General features: G+C 49.0%; 1 protein-coding gene across 4 annotated transcripts in view; it reads left to right on the forward strand.

The window, feature by feature from the left end:
* CBX5 (chromobox 5) overlaps positions 1-17,611 on the forward strand; it is a 217,314-nt gene extending 199,703 nt beyond the window's left edge. For 2 of the 4 annotated variants that reach the window (XM_069653252.1, XM_069653255.1), the window contains one exon: positions 13,778-17,611. In XM_069653252.1, the coding sequence (XP_069509353.1) occupies positions 13,778-13,919 (142 nt within the window). In that variant the 3' untranslated portion in view covers positions 13,920-17,611. The remainder of the gene's footprint in view (positions 1-13,777) is intronic. The other 2 variants (XM_069653253.1, XM_069653254.1) reach the window with 1 other exon arrangement.
* The last annotated feature ends 2,822 nt before the right edge of the window (positions 17,612-20,433 follow it).

A 20,433-nucleotide genomic window follows, 5' to 3' on the forward strand; every position in this document is an offset into this window, starting at 1 on the left:
TAGAACTCATCCCGAAGAGGCTCTGGAGTATACTTGCGATACTTCCTCATCCGAAAGAAGACCGGCGGTTGGCGACCCATTCTGGATCTCGGCCGCCTCAACAAATGCATCAAATCCCAGAAGTTCTGTATGGTCACCCTTCAGCACGTACTAGGACAGCTGGAGGAAGATTTCCTGTCATCGCTTGACTTGGAGGATGCCTATTTCCACATCCCCATACACAAGGGGCATCAAAAGTTTCTGCGCTTTGTGGTCCAGGGGCAGCACTATCAATTTGAGGCTCTTCCCTTCAGTTTTAAGTCAGCCCCAAGGGTCTTTACCAAGTGCCTGGCACCGGTGGTGGCGTTGCCGAGCCTGCATGGGATCCACATCTACCCCCATCTGGACGATTGACTCATCCGAGCAAAGTCAAGGTAACTCGCCGTCGAACACACAGCAAGGACTGTCCGTCTGCTCACAGAACTGGGGTGCTCGATAAAACTATGTGAAGTCCTGCTTGGTCCCATTGCAGGACGCTCGGTTCCTGGGAACCAGAATCAACACTGTGGTGCGCCTGGCATCACTGTCCGAGGACATGATAAAAGCCATCCTGGGCAAGGTACAATGGCTGTTGACCATGAAAGTTGCCAGGGTGAAGTCCAAGTCCAGCATGATGTTGTCCTGCATCTACCTCGTTCGGCTATGCAGGCTGCAGATGCGGCCACTGCAGGAGTTCCTCAACACTTGTTGGATACAAGTGTCGGGAAGCTTTGAAGACGAGATCGCCCTCAACGACATTTCGGCGAGCGATCCGGTGTTGGGGCGTTCGCGCGCATCTCGTGCCGGGCACAGACTTTCAAACCCCAGCGCATCAGGAGACAGTGACAACAGACGCCTCCCTGTAGGGATGGGGTGCACATACGGAAATCTCGACGCAAGAGGCAGTTGGCTCCCGGAGGAGAAGTCGTTGCACATCCAACGTCCTGGAGCTCGGGGCCGTGTTATGGGCCCTCGAGTCATTCCTTCCGTCCCTCAAGGGCAAGGTGGTGCGGGTATTCACCGAAAACACCACCACAATGTTCTACATTCGGAAGCAGGGGGGCACCAGATCCCCAGCTCTCTCCAAGAAAGCGCAAGATCTTTGGCGATAGGCCGTCGCCTAGAGGATGTTCCTGGTACCCTTTCATCTGGCAGGAGTGAGAGCACTGTCACTGACTCACTCAGGCGGGAGCTGGGCTCTTGCCACGAGTGGGAGCTTCGGCAGGGTCAGGTGGACCTACTGTTTCGACGATGGGGCAATTCCCAGATCGATCGGTTTGGAACGGCGACTAACACCAAGTGCCGGTGGTTCGCCAGCAGGTTTCCCCAGCCGGGGAGCATGGGGGATGCATTCTCATTTGTTCCTCTGTGTTTCCACCGTTGCCATTGCTTCTGTGATTCATCAGTCAACTCAGACGGTCCCGGTACAGTATGACCCTCGTAGCACCGGCGTGACCGAGGCAGATATGGTACCCGGACCTTCTGGACTTGTCTGCGTCCCCTCCGGTCATGCTTCCGGCGGACGCAGATCTTCTTGCCAGGGAAGGAAGCGCGATTCTGCACCACAACCTGGGGGTCACTGAACCTGCAGGCCTTGCTCCTGCAGCGATAGAGTTTGGAGTATACGAGATCCCGGCGGACTGCAAGGAGAGGTACTTGCCAGGGCTTCTTCGTGCTACGGACATAAGTGGAAGAGGTTCACCGTCTGGTGCCGTGCACAGAAGATAAACCCACTACGGATTACGGCCCTTCAAGTGCTGCCGTACTTGCTGTTGCTAGCCAAAGCGGGGCTTCTATCAAAATCTATCTGGCGGCTATCTCCCGCTACACCAGAACTCGGGGGAGGTCGTCTCTGTGGTCGCATCGCCTGGTTAAGGAGTTCATGATGGGACTTTTCCGCTCGTTTTCGCCGTTCAAGCCTCAGCATTCAGCGCCTCTGAAATTCCTTCTTGTGGCCATCACAATCTCGCCCACTCGCACAACGAGTGTGAGAGATCCATGCCCTCTCCTGTAAGCCTCTGTGCTTGACATTCCACAAAACAAGGGTCGTGCTGAGGACTCGCCCCTCCTTCATGCCCAAGGTGCCGTCAGACTTCCATCTCAACAAGCCCTTGGTCTTACCGGTTTTCTTCCCTTCGTCACCGGCTGAGAGGACTTTGCACTCGCTGGATGCGGCTAGAGCGCTGAAGTTCTGCGTGGACCGCACAGTTTTCGGAAGACATCACATCGGTTTGTGAACTTCGGTCCTGTGAACCATAGCAAGGCCCTCTCCAAGGCTTCCATTTCCAGGTGGCTCTGCGGCTGCATCACCCATTGTCACCGGTTGGCAAACCGACCGTTGCCTGGCTGTCCGAGAACCTATTTGACCAGGGCCATCGCTGCAACTACAGTGTTCCTGTCTGGTGTGCCCCTGCTGGACATTGCAAGGCTGCTACGTGGTGGTCGAGGCACCCCTTCACGTAATTCTACTGCGTCGACCGGGATTCCAGGGAGGAGTCCAGAGTCGGCCAAGCAGCGCTGCGCAACCTGTTCTCTTGAAGATAGCCTGGCGAGGAGGTAAGAGATGCTGAATGTTGAGCCTTGCCACCTCCCGTGTTTGTGCGTATGTGTACTGCTATGTATTCTTTATTCATGAGCATGTGAATCAATGCTAGACCCCATGCTGGAGAAGGAACAAGTTACTTACCTGTAACTGTTGTTCTCCAGCATGGGTCTGGCATGGATTCACATGCAAACCCTTCCGCCTACCCCTCTGCGGCTCTTCTCTTGGTCCTACTGCCACTTTACGTGCTACCAAATCTGAAGATGGCTGCCAGAGGAGGGGCTTAGGCAGAGGGCAGTCATTGGCTGAGGCAGTATGACCCAGAGACCAGTGATTGATTGGTTAGTAGTAGAAAGACAGTTCAGAAACGAAACTGAAACGGATTTGTTTTCTTTACCGAGGATTCCAGCCTGACAACTGGGAGTATTCATGAGCAAGTGAGTTACAGGTAAGTAACTGGTTCCTTATTCAACCCTCTTCCCCACGTGGAGTTCACCCGGACATTGATCGGGGAAGACAGCTGTAAGCATTTGGCAAACTAGTAATTACCACATCAGTGGTCACTGTTGAAGCAGGAAATTCCATGGTCTTTCGATTAGGAGCTATGGTACAGATTGAGACCAGCTATGGTACAAGTTGAGACCAATCTTGGATTTTTTTTTTGCCTGATGCAATGCAAGAAACCCTGGCACTGAAGGAGAAGCTGGGTTTGATCATGAATTCTGTGGCGGTAGACATCGCTCACATGGCATTCTGTCAGATGGGTAATGGAGCAGTGCTTTGCCGCCAGGGTTGGCTGCATTTCTGGCCTGATTTCAAGACCATGGTGGTATGTCCTTTTGACAAAGAGGACCACTTTGGTACCAAAAAATGAAATAACTGCTACTAGCCAATAAAACTGGCACAGACTGCAATTCCAGTTTACACTTCAGTTATCAAAAGCACTGTCCTTTGGTTTCAGGCATTTCTCAAGAACCAGCAGATTTCCATTCTTCCTACTGCTCCAGTTCCTGCAAAGTTGCCTTTTCTTCAATGTGCGAGCACTACAAGGCCAGATTACCAGTTTTACTGTATAGGGGTCCGTTGGCAAGGTGCTTCACACCCAAGCGGCCAGTCACCCAAACAGACCTGACTTCTTTAAGCCACTCTTCAGCACCGGGGGTAGGAGGGAGAGATACTGACTCACAATAGATCTCCATTAATGGAAACTTATTACAACAGAAATGGGTGGTGGCCATAATGTCCTTTTGAATGCACAGGAATTTGTTTGCAGTCCACCATTTAACCCCATCTCACAAATTGGGAAACTACTACGGGAAGTCAAGACACTGCAGCATAAAAATGCCAATGAGCATATTTTACAAGACCACTTTAATCAAAGGGGTCTACTTATTTCTGGTTCGCTAGAAGTCTCTGGATTGGAGGCCCATCGTGAACAATTGCCAGTTCACCAAGTGCCTAGCTCCCTTACCTGCCTATCACATGAGAGCAGGGCTGCCGGTCTAACCAATTGTCTAGATATGGATAATCCTGCAACAAGTATTGTGCCGCACCCAGCTGGTGCAGAACTGTATGGCACAATTTGCCTATAGCCAGTCCTTTAAGTTGCTGTCAGACCACTGTCTTCCTGGGAGCTTTCTTGGACACTAAGACCTTGCAGGCAAAGCTGTTTATTAACTTCTTTGCTTAAGGTACTCAAAAGAAAAGGACAACCAGTAGTTTTGGTCTGTGAATCTCTACTAGGCACACTTTCGTCATGGATTGTGCTGGTCAGCAACTGCCGCCTCCATTCACTCATTGCAAGAGTTCCTGGACCCCACATGGCACCAGGTTTGTGGAACTTCTGGCGGACCTTATTTAACGTTGCCTTTCTGTAAGAGTGTAGTGGGCATAAAGTTCATCACCGAGAAAACACTTAGTCGCCATCACCTCTGGCAGGAGAGTTGGCAAGCTGCAGGCTCCATAGTTGAGAAGCTTCTTGTGTTAAACAAGGACAGTCATTCAGCAAATTTATCCCAAGTTTATGCGTGGAGTTACTTTATCTTTTCAACTCATTGACCGCTAGTGCTGCCGGCTTTCTTCAAAACGCTTTCTACCTCTGCCGAGAGGTCTAGACATTCTTTTAATATCAGAAGAATGCTTAAATACTACTGCACTAAGTCATTCCGCCAGCCCAGTGGTTTGTTCTGTTTGGCTCTACTGGAGCTGAGAAAGGGGTCTCTTAAGCTGGTATTGCAAGGTGGCAGCCCGCCTGCATTTTCTGTTGCCTGTCAAAGGTGAGAAGATCACTACCTGGCAAGCTGACGGCGCACTCCACAAGGGCGAATTATCTTTCACAGCTGCATTCCTGGCAGGGCGTGAGAAGGATGTTATGACCTCTGCAGGGTGGACACATGGAGTCTTGCATATTTGAAAGTACTACTGTGTCAAAATTAACACTTCAAACAAATCTTTTCCTATCCTCCGAGTCTTCACAATACTGCAATCTTCCACCTACACTATGCCAACTCCCTCTATCTCGGTGTCCCGGCATGCCAGCTCCGGAAACTCCAACAAATCCAAAACTCAGCAGCTCCTTGCCCTCTCGTCAAGACTGTTACTCTAGTCACTCTGGTTCAAAATCCAAATATAGTCAAGACAAAACTCTTTCAGAGACTGGATCGACACTAGAGTACTATGTAGTCAGTATCGAGACTTGACCCTGAATTGTTTGCCATAAAAAAATGGTGTACCTGAGCCTTCTCTGGCATGGATTCACATGCTCATGAATATTCCCCGTCTGGCTGGGAATCCTCGGTAAAGAAAAAATCAGTATCAGTTTCGTTTCTGATCTGTCTTTCTTAGTAGTAACCAATCGCTGGTCTCTGGGTCATACTGCCCCCAGCCAATGACTGTCCTCCCCCTAAGCCCCGCCCCTGGCAGCCATCCTCAGATTTTTACCGCACGTTCAAATATTGGGAGTCCTTGTGCTATAGCTCTCGAGCTTTTACTGCGTTTTGCGTTTTTTCAAGGAGTTTAATCTCTTTTTCGGTCAATCGATCTAAAGCTCCACCGTTTCTACTTATGATCAACGGGGACCCATTTCAGATTTTTCTACGCCCCTCAAGGGCGAAGTTCTCCGAGTTACGCTTCTTGGAGGATTACAGAAGATCTGAGGCCTACCTCGTGGACATGGGAAGCTCGACACCTGGATCCAAGCTGTTCAGGAACTGCCCTGGATGCGGATTACAGAATGTTTTCAAGGAGGATGAGCATTTGAGAGGTCTCTACTGCCTTCATGAACACAAGACGAGACGCACGTGGAAAAGGACTGTGCGTTTTGCAAGAACCTGTCGGAACGGACTATGAGGGATCGTCGGACTCGCCTCGCCAGCTGGCTGGAGAAGGGCCCAGCAGGTGAGCAGAGCTCCGAGTAGTCTTATGTCCTGTGAGGGCGCCCCGGCGATGTGGGGGGCCCAACAGGAGGCAAAGCACTACGAGTCCACTGGCACCAGGAGCACTGTAGAGGCCCTGGTCGATCTCGAAGGGATCAGTCGAGAGGGGGAGTGCGGCGGTGACCCCTCCCCCAAGGTGAAGGCCTCAAGCGTGCCCAAGGTGGTGAAGGCCTTGATTCACCCTGTGAAGGCCTCTATTGAGGGAGTCACAGCGGCCCTGGCAAAGCCTGTGAGGCTAACACAGTGGAGGTGACCTCGGGCCCCGAGTTTCCCTGTCGCCAAAGAGGGAAACCTCTTTTCAGCCCATCGATAAGACCCCGGTGGAAAAAGAGGGGGAGGGGCGGGGCCGGTGGCCGTCACGGACACGGATACAGCCTTTGAGGAGGAGCTGGTTGAAGTCGTGGAGGGCCTCAAGAAGAGGCTCGAGGAGGTCCGGTCCCATGGGGGGGAACCCCCGAGGAGGTGGACGAAGAGAGCGACTGTGGCGCCGACGAGACTCCCGTGGAGGAAGAGCGCCTGTCGCAGCCAGTGCCCGACCCTCAGGACAACTTGTGGCCATTTTGATGGCAATCCAAACCTTATGCACAGAGATGGATGAGATTTCCCCTCACCCCAAGGGACGACCCAGCAGGACCGGGCCCGTCGGGAAGCCCTCCAAACATGCGGAGGAGAATTAATTCCCCCCCCCCCCCCCAGCCCTCGCAGCCCGCTCAGTCTTCATCTGCTTCCACTGATCCTAGGGATGAGACAGGAACGGATACGGCCAGGATGGGGGACGGGTGGTGACGACTGGATGGGCCTTCGATGACCACCCCCTCGGGGCTCCCCACCGACGAAATTGCCTCCTTCCACGCCATAATTGCCAGGGCATCCAAGCCTTTTCTGCTCTGCCCTGAGGAACAGAAGAAGGAAGGTTTCCTCTTATCAGCGGCGCAAGGCCAAGAGGAAGACGGTCCTCACGGTACCATTGATTAACTATATCTGGGAGGAGGGACTTGCTCTCCTGAAGAACCCGTCCACGACGCCTGCCAAGAGGGATTGGTACGAGAAGTACCGGGTCCCAGATTCTGCCCCTTTGTGCCTTAGGGCACAGCCGACCCCAGATTCGGTTGTCTCGGTGGCGGCCAAGAAGGCGGGGGCGTCATCCTCAACTTCGACCTCCCCACCTGACGGCGAGGGAAAGAAGCTGGACGCCATGGGACGACGAGTCATCTCGTCTGCGGTGATTAAGGTTAATTAAGGTGGCCTACGCCCTAGCGATTGTGGCCCGCTATGACGGAGCTGTGGTACAAGATCGCTCTCCTGCTGGGTTTCCTACCGGACGACAAGCGGTCTGAGTCCCTGGAGATCCTGCAGGAAGGTGAGGTGGCGTCGGACCACGCCAGAACAGTGGCCACGGATATCGCCGACACCAGATTCCGGCAGTTGAGCAACAGTGTTGCCTTAGACGTCGGGGATGGCTCAAGGCAACTGATTTCCGCCAGGACGTGCAAACCAGAGTTTTGGACATGCCCTTCGACGGGAACAACCTGTTTGGAAACTTCAGGCCATCAAGACCGACACGGAGATGGCTCAGGCATTGGGAGTGTTGCAGCAACGACGGCCGCCCTTTCGGAGCGCCGGAAGCCGACTGGGTGCCTCCAAGGGATCCGGCAGCGGCTCCTCGACCTACCGCCAGGCGGCCCGCTCCTCGTCACAGGAGACCTACAGAGGGCGCGCCAAGGAGGGCAAGGCCGCCTCCAAGCAGGACTGAACCGGCCGTAGCGTCGGGGCCCCCACTGGAGTACCCCGGTGGGAGGCCGGCTGACGAAGTTAATCAGCGTGTGGGAGTCCATCTCCGCTGACCTTTGGGTGCTGGATGCCCTGCCTCACGGGCGCACTCTCGAACTTCAAAGGAAGCCGCATTCCTCCCGTGGCCAGGAAGGAAAATCGCATCGCTCAACTGCTGTTAGAGGTAAGGGCGATGCTCAAGAAGGGCGCCATCGAGCTCGTCCCGAAGAGGCTCCGGGGCTCCGGAGTATACTCTAGGTACTTCCTCGTCAGAAAGAAGACAGGCGGTTGGCGCCCCATCCTGGACCTGCGGAGGTTAAACAAATGCATCAAGGCACAAAAGTTCAAGGTGGTCACCCTCCAGCACGTGCTGGGACAGCTGGAGGAGGGTGACTTCCTGTCATCGCTGGACTTGTGGTATGCTTACTTCCACATCCCCATTCTAAAAGGATATCGAAAGTTTCTCAGATTCGTAGTCCAAGGGCGGCACTAACAATTAAAGGCCCTGCCATTCGGGCTGAAGTCAGCACCCAGGGTGTTTACCAAGTGCCTCGCACCAGTGGCGGTGCGCCTGCGGGGGATCCACGTCTACCCCTACCTAGACTATTGGCTCATCGTGCAAGGACAAGAGAACTCTGTCGCACGCACAGCAGACCGTCCAACTTCTCACGGATCTGGGATTCTCCAACTACTCAAAAAAATCCCACCTGGTCCCGTCGCAGGTCGCACTGTTTCTGGTAGCCAAGCTCGATAGTGGTGCGATGGGCCTTGCCGTCGGAAGAGAGGACGAAGGCCATCTTGGGCAAGGTGCAGCTCCTGCTGGCCACGGGCAGGGCCAGGGTGAGATCCATCAAGTCACTGCTCGGATTGATGTCGTCCTGCATCTACCTGGTGCGCCTGTGCAGGCAACTAATGCTTCCTCTACAAGAGTTCCTCGACGCTCGTTGGATGCAAGCAACGGGCAGCTTCGAAGACAGGATCCCACTCAATGATGTTTTTGGTCAAGCCATTCAATGGTGGGGCAACCGCGCGCATCTCGCGGCATGCAAGGACTTTCAGACCCCAGTACATCAGGAGACTGACGACGGACGCCTCCCTGGAGGGATGGGGAGCGCACACCGGAGATCTGCATGCGAGAGGTCACTCCACATCAACATCCTGGAACTCCGAGCAGTGTTCTGGGCCCTCAGGTCGTTTCTCCTGTCCCTCAAGGGCAAGGTGGTGAGGATCTTCACTGACAACACCACCACGATGTTCTACATCCGGAGCAGGGAGGCACCAGATCCCCAGCCCTGTCCAAGGAGGCCCAGGATCTGTGGCACTGGGCCGTCGCCCAGGGAATGTTTCTGGTGCCCTTCCATCTAGCAGGAATAAAGAACGTCATCGCCGACTCACTCAGCAGGGAGCTGCGCTCGTGCGACGAGTGGGAGCTGCGTCAAGATCAAGTGGATCGACTTTTCCAACGATGGGGCAAATCCCAGATCGGCCTGTTTGCGACGGCGACAAACTCCAAGTGCCAGAGGTTTGCCAGCAGGTTACCCCAGCTGAGGAGCATGGGTGATGCTTTCTCGTTCCCCTGGGATGGCCTGTTCCTGTATGCGTTTCCCTCAGTTGTTGCTCCGACTCATCAACCAACTCAAGAGGTCCTGGTGCAGGATGATCCTCGTCGCACTGGCGTGGCTGAGACAGATCTGGTTCCTGGACCTTCTAGACTTGACCCCACCCCCTCCCAGTCAGGCTGTTGACGGACGCAGATCTTCTCTCCAGAGAAGGAGGCGCAATCCTCCATCACGACCCAGAGTCGCTGAACTTGCAGGCCTGGCTCCTGCAGCACTACAGTTTGGAGGGTATGATATCCCGGCGGACTGCAAGGAGGTGCTTTCAAAGGCCAGGGCGTCAAGTGCTACGGACAAGTGGAATAGGTTCTCTGTCTCGTGCCGTGCACAGAAGATTAACCCTCTGTGAATTACGGCCCCTCAAGTGCTGCCGTACCTGCTGTCGCTGCCAGGGCGGGGCTAGCTCACGCTTCCATTAAGATCCATCTTGCAGCGATTTCCCGTTACACCAGACCTACGGGATGGTCATCCCTGTGGTCTCATCGCCTGGTGAAGGAATTTATGAAGGGACTGTTCCGATCCTTCCTGCCGGTGAAGGCTCCGGCCCCGGCGTGGGAGCTCAACGTGGTGCTGACCAGGCTCATGGGGCAGCCATTCGAGCCTCTGCACTCGGCACCGTTGAAATTTCTGTCGTGGAAAACAGAACCCAAAGTTAACAAGACTGATTTTCAGATCAACTTGTAATTACTACTAGTGAAGTCTCACTTGTGGCCATCACCTCCGCATGACGAGTGGGAGAGATCCAGGCCCTATCCTGCAAGCCTCCATACTTGGTGTTATCAGTTTTCTTTCCGTCGCCGGCCGAGAGGACTTTGCACTCGCTGGATGTAGCTAGAGCGCTGAAGTTCTTGTGGACATCACAAAGAGTTTTGGGAAGACATCACAGCTTTTGTCAACTTTGGACCTGTGAATCAAGGGAAGGCCCTCTCAAAGGCTTCCATTTCCAGATGGCTCTCCGGCTGCATCATGCACTGTCATCGGTTGGCAAACCGACTGTTGCCCCACCGTCCGAGAGCCCATTCGACCAGAGCGATCGCTGCTACTACGGCGTTCTTGTCTGGTGTGCCCCTGCTGGACATCTGCAGGGCTGCTACTTGGAGGTCGACGCACACCTTCAGGAAATTCTACTGCGTCGACCGGGATTACAGGGAGGCCAAGCAGTGCTGCGCAACCTGTTCGACTGAAGGTGGGCCGGGTGAGGAGGTAAGAGTTGCTTAATGTTGAGTTTATGTAATGCTTAATGTTGAGCCTTGCCACCTCCAGTGGTTGTGCATGTGTGTACTGCTATGTATTCTTATATTCATGAGCATGTGAATCCATGCCAGACCCCATGCTGGAGAAGGAACAAGTTACTTACCTGTAACTGTGGTTCTCCAGCATGGGTCTGGCATGGATTCACATGCGAACCCTCCCTCCTACCCCTCTGAGGCTCTTCACTTGATCATACTGCCACTTTACGTGCTACCAAATCTGAGGATGGCTGCCAGGGGCGGGGCTTAGGGAGAGGGCAGTCATTGGCTGGGGGCAGTATGACCAAGAGACCAGTTACTACTAAGAAAGACAGATCAGAAACGAAACTGATACTGATTTTTTCTTTACCGAGGATTCCCAGTCTGACAGGGAATATTCATGTGAATCCATGCCAGACCCATGCTGGAGAACAGTTACAGGTAAGTAACTTGTTACTTATCTGCTTAAATCTCTGTCGCCACTGCACAGAAATGACTTAGTTCGCTTGAGGTTGAACTTGTGGCCCACAAGACAGGTTTTGGCACGACGAACTATTAAGAGCACAGCCAACTACTGTCGCTTCTGTGAGGGACAAGATCATGAAGAAACGCTAAGCCATCTCCTGACTGAGTGCGATGCTCTGATTGATCAGCAGCTTACACACTTCAAATATCTGATGGAGCTTTTTAGGCTTCTTACTCCTGAAACTCTATGGAAGTTAATACATTCTGGAATTTACACGCAGGCCAGAATAAGGGCAATTGAGTTTCTTTGTGGTCTGAAATTTAAGGAGAGTAATTCTCACCCAAACACAAGAATGAAGAACAGTGCAGTAGATGCGAGTGCCATTGGGCTAGACTTCACTAGTAGTAATTACAAGTTGATCTGAAAATCAGTCTAGTTAATTTTGGGTTCTGTTACAAGATGCTTTGGTTAATTGTGATTTGTTTTTGTGTACGAAAGCACAGCGTATTTTTTCAAAGTAATTCTTCACTTTCTCCCAACTTTTAATTGTTCAATGAATTTAATCATTGTATTTTATTATGTTTTTCTTTTAATGATATTGTAAAGTTGATTTATATCGGCTATGTCAAATCACCCTGCACTTGGGATTACTTCACTGGCTTCCTGTTGGCCTAAGAACAACCTTCAAAGTCATGTGCATCACACACCAAGCCCTCCATAATACAGGACTTGAGTTATTTCAGACCAAAATCATCTACCAACCCCCCCCCCCAATACCCCTACCCCCAACCCGTCCAGAAACCTCAGATCAGGCTCGGCTCTCCTCTTCCACCTTACCACTACAACAGATTTGGCGGCAGAGTCTACTCTATTGTAACTCCCACCATATGGAACACTCCCTCTGCAGATCCACTGCACTGAACTATGTTTCCTCCAAAAAGTCCTCAATCTGGCTATTTACAGCATTATCCTGAACCCCCCCTAAACCTTCCAATTCCCAATCTGAACATAGGAACATTTGGCACCGACCGCATTTGTGGCAGCCCCGACATCGCAGCACCGGGCACTATCGTAATGGCCTAGACCACACACCCCCTCCCCCCCCCCTTTAATCCCCCTGACCCCCATCCTGATATCCCACAAGCACCACTAGCTGAAACACAGCCCTTCATATATGAAATATCTCAGGATTGATTGGTCACTGTACCTGGCATGTATGGGAAAAATTCTAATTGCACTTGAGAATCCCTGCCATTGCACTTTGACAAATTGGGATGCACTGCAGGGAATTGAGCCATGGCCATGTCTTGCACCAGAAGGGGGGGGGGGGTCTATTGTGCATTATTCCAGAAGGGCAATCAAGAACTAGTCCCGAAATCGCACTGGGAGGACTTGAGGGATGGCCAGGTATTGCGCATGTATGAACTATAGGATGGGCCGGTCCATGGTAAAGTTAACTAAATAGGTGAAGAAGCGTGCGATATCTGGGTAGACTTGCTGCACTATTCACATAGAAGAACCCGGAAGTACAACCTGTGCTCCTCTTGTTGCAAATAGTTGGAGCATAGACTGTAACTAACGTTTTATCATAGCCGCATGAATCGACAGAAGAAGCCAATACCGCCGGATCGGGCGCCCAAACAACAAATCTCCACCAAATCTGCCAGGTTTGTGTAACTTACCACTCTGGTGGACACTGGATGCAGGCATGGCTACCCACACACAGCAAGGACTATGATAAAATGTTGTCCGCATGGGTTGCTCTCCTCCATAGCCTGGCCAGCCCTGTTGAGCTTTATTTGCCCAAATGTACACATTAATTTTTATTTTACTACATGACTTCCAACACTCTGGACTTCGGTCCACCAATGGCGTTCCCACTACCAGATCATTGAGACTGATATTGGTACAATACTTCAGAGGAGTCGAGGGTCGGCAAGGCTGTTTGCATGAGGTTAGCCTTTGTTTCCTCCTCCTTGTCTAGTGTATTTCTAGTTGCTTTGCTATCTGTTCAACAACATATGAATATATGAAGATCCAATGCTGGAGAAGGAAAAAGCTACTTGCCTGTTAAAACTCGTCTCTGCGTTGGTATGTTTCATTGACTTGTACAACCCTCCCTCTGACCCCCCCTAACCTACCTCACTCGGCTATATGAGCTGAGGCCAACGTTCTGTGCTTCCTGTGCTAAAGTAATCTGAAGATGGCCTGGGAAGGTGGGGTAGGGGGTTAAAAGAAAGGGTGCTCATTTGCTGCAGAGAAAATGAGCTATAGTAACAACAATGATGGGTCCGTAAAGCGAATGCCTTTCTACAATCCACACTGCCATTTATACACCTAGGATTCGCAGCCTAATTGGGGGGGGATTATGCAACACCATATGACCCTTTGAAAGACTCCAATGCTGGAGAACCGTAGATGCAGGTAAAAACTTTCCATATATAGCACCCGGCAGCCCTTCGCTGTAAGGTGATGAATGCTATAGTTAAACAGTGCAGGACTCCCCAGTGACAATCCTTCTGCACTGTAACTTTTAAGGTTCGCCAGTGCCCCCCAAATAGAGGATTTGGGCAAGGGAAATGATGCAAAAAGACTTCTCAACTCTAAGAGAACCTGGTTGAAACAGGAAATATTTGGGCATCCTAATTTCAAACTGTGTAAATTTATTATTTTGTTACTCACGTTTGTCTTTTGCATAATAGGAAGGATTCGGATGAAGCTGACCTTGTCCTGGCAAAGGAGGCGAATGTAAAATGCCCACAGATTGTGATAGCCTTTTATGAGGAGAGACTAACCTGGCATGCATATCCAGAAGACACGGAAAAGGAAGCTGCAAAAAGTTAAATGTCATACTTGCCGATTGTTTTACCTGTATATACACATTCCCCTCAACCCTTTTTGACCTTGCCCGTCCCCTTCCCTCTAATTGGAACACATATATGGCATTGTGCTTTTAATGCTCTCTGTAGGGAGACCACTTTATTTTTGTCATCATGTGACTCTTGCCGAGGGTTTAATTCATTGTAAAATGTCATTTGTAGTAAAGATGGAATATTGTGTACTGTACTCTTTCCTTAGCATAAACCTCACTCCCACTCATTCAGATGTTTTAAAATTGTTATTGTGACTTTCCGTCCTGGTTTTCACTCCCGTTATATTGTGGCATTTTCTGCTTCTTTGCCGGTTACACTGCTGTGGCATGCAACTGTGAAGCTTTGCACGAGGCCCAATACTCCCAAGTTGTAAACCTTTTTAATTCTTTAGGGGTCTCATTTTGTTTTGGCATATAGAAATCCAGTGTAAGGAGGACCTTTAGCGTCTGTTTTAGTGGGGCTGTGGCAAGTGCACTTTATTTCCGTGATAATAATGTTCAACGCGTTATAATGGGGCACACTGCCTTTCTGTAATTATTTGGAATCTTTGTTTTTGACTTTGGTACTGTGATGAGTGCCCTTCTAGAGTAGAAGGAAACTACAAGTGTGGCCTGAAGGTGTGTTTGCAGTCAGAAAATGTGATCTTTGCCTCAGCCTTCATAATCTAGCTGTGCACACGCCACAAGTGTTACCTGCTGTGCAATTCTGATGTGAAATAGGCTGTCATGGCAGGCAATTTGAAGCAACAGCGTCAAAATTGTCCAACCTACATTGCCTTGGGACCCTTTTTAGTGTCCACAGGCATGACTCATTTAGAAAGCATCACAGATTGTATACATGTAGAGCACGTTCATCATAGGATCATGTTGCAGTGATCCAGGTCATTTATCAGTACAGGCATTTAAACCTTTACCCTCTTGAAAGTGTCTGCTTTGGGTCATGTGACCACTCGGTCTCTGATGCACGAATTAAGGTGCTGGTTTGATCATGCATGTTAAAAAGTTGGGTAGTTGCTAAAGGATAAATGGTTCTGTGCTATTTTGATTTCCTGGTACTATAAACCTATATCCTAGCCACTAGAGTAACATGAACCATACAGCAACTGACATAGCAGTTTTCTTGGTCTGCTCTGCGGCCTCTTACCCACTGTTTTTCTTGTCCAATCCCGATCAAGGACTTCAGTAACTGATTGATTTGCCTCAACTCTGACACTTTTTCGAGCCCACCCTATTTGAGCGGTTCATTGATCGGTGGATAAGAAGTCATTTTTAACCGATAATTGCAAGTGAATTGACGACCCCATTGTCTGTAGTATGGGGTTCATTTTCACAGGTTTACCGTCTTAATGATTCCCCCGCAAACACCCCCCCCCCTTCTTAATGTAGCTGATGGGCAGGTAACCTTGTATATCATTTTCTCTATTTATATGTATATATTTTCTTCCCACTTTGTTGTGACCTAAATTAGGTAGCTTAAACTACCTGATGGCATAACGCCATGCAGGGAAATCCCAGCTGCTGTAAACCAAGAATCCATGTAAAGGGGGTTGTGGGCCCAGTGCGTGTTTTTTGAACCGTTGTAAATCCAAGGAATTGTTTGTTCATACTGCCAGTATTCTAAATGCTACTCCTTCATTAATGCTAACACTTAGTGCTGAGGTTTTTTTTGCGATTTGGGTTTCTTAAATTATATAGGTTTGAGGCTCTAAATTGAAGACTTCCCTGTAAGTTCTTTGGTTTGTTATAGATGCTACCATTTTATTTTTTTCGGACCACTATTCCTAAATAACCGGTTTCCTGTGGTCATACTGGGACATGATATGGATAGCTGATCTCTTCCAAAAATTAGACTTTCATCCTCGCTACCTATTTTTGTTTAACTTTCCCTTTTTTTTGTAGATATTTTCCTAGCTCTCTCGCCCTGTGCTGGTGGACATATTGATGTGGTCGGAATTTGCTCCGTTTTCCTCTGGAAATAAGACTTTAAACAGAAGATCTATCTTTTGTAGTAATAAAGTGGGCTTAAGATCCTCCAGTTAAAACATTGTAATTTCTATTGTGACCACCATGCACGATTTGTACACCTTTTCTAAGTGATATTAATATGGGAGTTTATTTGTAGTCGGTCTTGGTTTATTATAAAACAGCATTGTTAGCGTAGGACTTTTCAACTTGGCAATAGGAAATAGGTGCCAATAAGTTACCAACCTTTTTGCTGATGTTATAAGCACTTCTGTTTTTTTTTATTTGCACACTTGAGCGCAAGATTGTAAGCAGAAAGACTCCACTTTCATTGCTCCCAGGGCTTGGCCTGCCACATGCCAGTCCTACGGCTGTGCAGGTATGCCCCTTGGCATCTTTTCTTTGCTGTTGGTACATGTGCTTTGTGCATAAAGTTCTGATGCAGCCAGAGATGCATACAATTCTGTGAAATTAAATTGCAACACTAATCTCCAACTTTAAAACACAAACTGACCAAGCTACATGCCTAAACTTAATTCTGGGGTTACATTTAAACAGCTTGCCTCCTACAATGGTTTTGACAACTAATATGTAGCATTACTTGCTCTAGGCGATTGGGATGCTAAAGTATAAAATGTTCCATTTAAAAACGAATTAAGCTAATGCTTTAGTCTTATTTGTACCACAAATCGTAAGACCACTTTGCATTCCAGCCTCTCATTTTATAGATTTACCATTTTCACTTTGAAATGTTCTCGAAGGTTAGGTTGTTCCATTTCCCTTTGTGGTATGACTACAGCCTGGACTGCTCTTGTTTTGACTACAGCCTGAATTGCAGGACTACAGATGTGTTCACAAATTGTGTTCACGCATGCCCTTGTCCACCTAAGCTACCCAAAACTGGTTACCCATCTTTGTAATGTGAAAGGTTTTTGAATGCTACACTAGCACTACAGATGCCTCAGTTTGCTACCTGAATTAATCGTCCGCTGTATAACCTTTTTGTCCAGTGAAAGCTTGATCTGCAGGATGTGTGCCAGTTATAAAGTCTCTTGTGTGCTGCAAGAAGGTTGTTTCATTGTTAATACTTTCACTAAAAGTGACTGCTCTGCTGGCATGTGACCATTTTGTGGGCTTAGTTATATGACGGGTCGTCCAGCTGAAACAGACTTTGGATAATGTTTTCCAATTTTACCATGCATTTTTAAAAGTGGCTTTTTGTTAACATTTCACTGTGGTCATGAGCAAAGCCTTTTACAACCGTGAGACAACGATGAATCGTCCACTATCTTGTGCCTTAAAGCAGGCACGTTCCCTCTGCTTCATCTGAGTTGCTTAGGAGGACAGTGTTTGGTCAGTCTTTTGAATCTAAGCACGTCAAGCAGATGTTTAACAGTAGTCTCTGGATGTCCAAACAAATCGCATTAAGAGCGCTCATCCCTTTCTGAAGTATCCCAATTTAGAACACGTGAATTAAATGCAATTTGTTGGTGCAGCCATTGTTCAGTGTACTTTTTATGGGTTCTGTTTGGAATAAGTTTGACAAAACAGCAAGCATGTGTGGAAGGATTTGTTCATTCAAGCCCACATATTCCATTTGCCAGAACACTGTTGGTTGTGCTGAAAGGCCTTTTTTCCCCCCTGGGTCGTTATTGGGGAAATTGTTTTTTCCAACATTGACAGTATTAAATATATAAAAACAGCCTTGGGTTCGAGTGATTCTTTTTCTGGTGTCATCATTTGTTTTTGTAATATTTCAAAGTGTTTGTGAGCCAGCATATTCTCACATTTTTCTTTATTTCTGAAACACAGGTCACATTTAAAAAAAAAACATTTAAACTTGCAAATATAAAAAATCTTTTGAAGGACTGTTTTAGTGCTTCAAAAGTTTGTTTTCTGGAGACTGTTTAATCTAATGTTTTCAATAGGATTTTTGTCTGCCCAGGTTAGTGCTGTGCTTGGATTTCTCCAGCATGTGGTCTGGCATGGATCCACATGCTCGTGAATATTCCCGGTTGTCAAGCTGGGAATCCTTGGTAAAAGAAAAAAAACTGTTTCGCTTAGTTTTTCTCCTTTAAACCAATCGCTGTCCTTTGGGTCATACTGCCCTGATTCAATGTCAGTCCTCTCCCTAAGCGCATTCTCTGGCAGCTATCTTCAAATCATTACTACACGCTTCAGTGTTGGGAGTTCTCGAGTTTGCTCTGCGAGCTACGTCTGTTTTTATTTTGTGTTTTTGATGGAAGGGGGGGGGGTCTATTTTTGTTCCAAAGGAGCCTGTGTACTCTTCTCCATCTAGAGTGCCAGTTCTACTAAGTTTATTCTTCTTTCTTGTAGAAAGACATGTGAGCAAACTTTCACGTGAAATCTTCTAAACTCGCTCAATAACTAAGTGAAAAACACTTCATCATTACAGTATTGTTTTTAAACCCAACATGTTTCATTCTTCAATTATTCTCACACAATCTGCAAGAACTTCTTCAGGAGACCAACGATTACTAATATTAGTACAATATATCAAGAGGTTTGTGGGAGTTAAAACCTCTATTCAAATGCTGGCGTCCAGACACTAGAAGAGAAAACACAGATAAGTAGCTGTAATTAATACTGCTATCATTATGCAGCCAACTCTACTGGGCACAAACAATGACCGGTGGTTGGCTCACCGTAGAAGTATTTACTCAACATTCAACGGTTGAGAGTGGGTGTCCTGAGTCGACCCAGATTTGTAAAAACAAACATGACGGATGAGTGAATTGAGCCATGTGTAGGTAACACTTTTTTTTACACAACACCCCCAATTAAATTCAGCAACTACAATAGTATGTGGGCGCACCACTATGCTCAACAATATTCTGTCCATGCTAAAGAATGGCTGAAAAATACACAACTTCACTAGCCCATTTAAACTCCTATCCAAGTAGTTACCTAGATTTGTGAAACTGCACATTGTCGCCAATCCCTACGGGTCCAGGGCATAGAAACATGCCTTCCCATATAAAGGGATATTATCACCAAAAATTAATAAAGCACCATTCACAGTTGTTCAGCATAAACGGGCTGTCTTGTGTAAGTAGTCTCGATAAACATCCATTTAGGCGGGAAAAAAAATACTAACATCTAGTACCATCCTGCATCTACCTCTTCCGGCGTTGCAGTTGCGGCCCCTCCAGGAATTCCTGTACGCCTGTTGGATCCAAGTGTCCGGACGCTTGACAGACAAGCTGTCATCGAGTTCCAGCGGGCAATATGGTGTGGTGTCTGCTCCAACATTGCCCAAGGTGTGTGATTCCAGACACTGCCATACCAGGAGATGGTCACCATGGACACCGCCCTAGAGGGATGGGAGTGCACACTGGACGTCTGTACGCCAGAGGTCCTGTGTTTGCCAGAGAAGGAGCTACAGGCTGTGTTCTGGGCCCTCAAGTTGTTCCTCCCATCCCTGAAAAGCAAGGTGGTAAGGCTCTTCAGACCACAACCATGTTTTACATAAGGAAACAAGGGGGTGCTCGATTTCCCCTGGTGTTCTCCATGGAGGCACATGACTTGTGGTCTTGGGCCGTTTAATAGGGGATGTTCCTTGTCCCTAGTCACCTGGCGGGAATCGAGAACACCATTGCAGACTCCCTCAGCAGGGAACTGCGCTCCGGCCAAGAGTGGGAGCTTTGTCAGGATCAGGTGGACCGCCTGTTCACTGAGTGGGGCACGCCCCAGATCTGTTTGTGACGGCAACAAACTCAAAGTGCAAGAAGCTTGCCAGCCGAGGAGCCTGGGGGATGTGTTCCCCTTTCCATGCGAAGGACTGTTCCTGTGCGCGTTTCCCCTGTTCCCTCTCCTGCTACGAGTCATCAACACATTCAGATGGTGTGCATGCAAGATGATGCTCATCGCCCTGGTGTGGCCGATGCAGATTTGGTACTGGGACCTTTTCAGTCTGTTGCCCCTGGTGAAGCTGCCAGTAGTTCTGGATCTTCTCACCAGGGAAGGAGGTGCAGTCCTGTATCATGACCCCGGATCGCTGACCTGCAGGGCTTGGCTCCTGCAGCCCTAGATACGCCTGGAAGATTTACATAAGATTACCCTGTTGAGGGTCATGACGCAGCAGGTTCTTCCATACTTGCTCTCCTTGGCCAAAGCCAACCCAGCACACACTTCTATCAAGGTGCATCTGGCAGCTATCTCCCGGTACACCAGGTCTCCGGGAAGATAGTCACTGTGGTCTCATCGACTCGTCAAGGAGTTCCTCTAAGAACTTTGTGATCCTTCCCACCGGTGAAGGCTTCTGCCCCGTTGTGGAAACTCAACATGGTTCTGATGAGGCTCTTAAGTTCCTCTAATGGAAAAGGCCTTTCCTTGTGGCCATCTACTCTGCCATTAGGGTGGGGTGAGATTCAGGCCCTATCCTGCAAGCCACCATCCCTGACTTTCCATGAATCGGGGGCGGTGCTGGGGACGCACCCCCTCTTTCATGCCAAAGGGTGTGTTGGAATTACATCTCAGCAAACCTTTGCTGTTACCAGTTTT

The sequence above is a fragment of the Ambystoma mexicanum genome, chromosome 3q, assembly GCF_040938575.1.
Source record: "Ambystoma mexicanum isolate Mex_15411 chromosome 3q, UKY_AmexF1_1, whole genome shotgun sequence".
NCBI lineage: Eukaryota > Metazoa > Chordata > Amphibia > Caudata > Ambystomatidae > Ambystoma > Ambystoma mexicanum.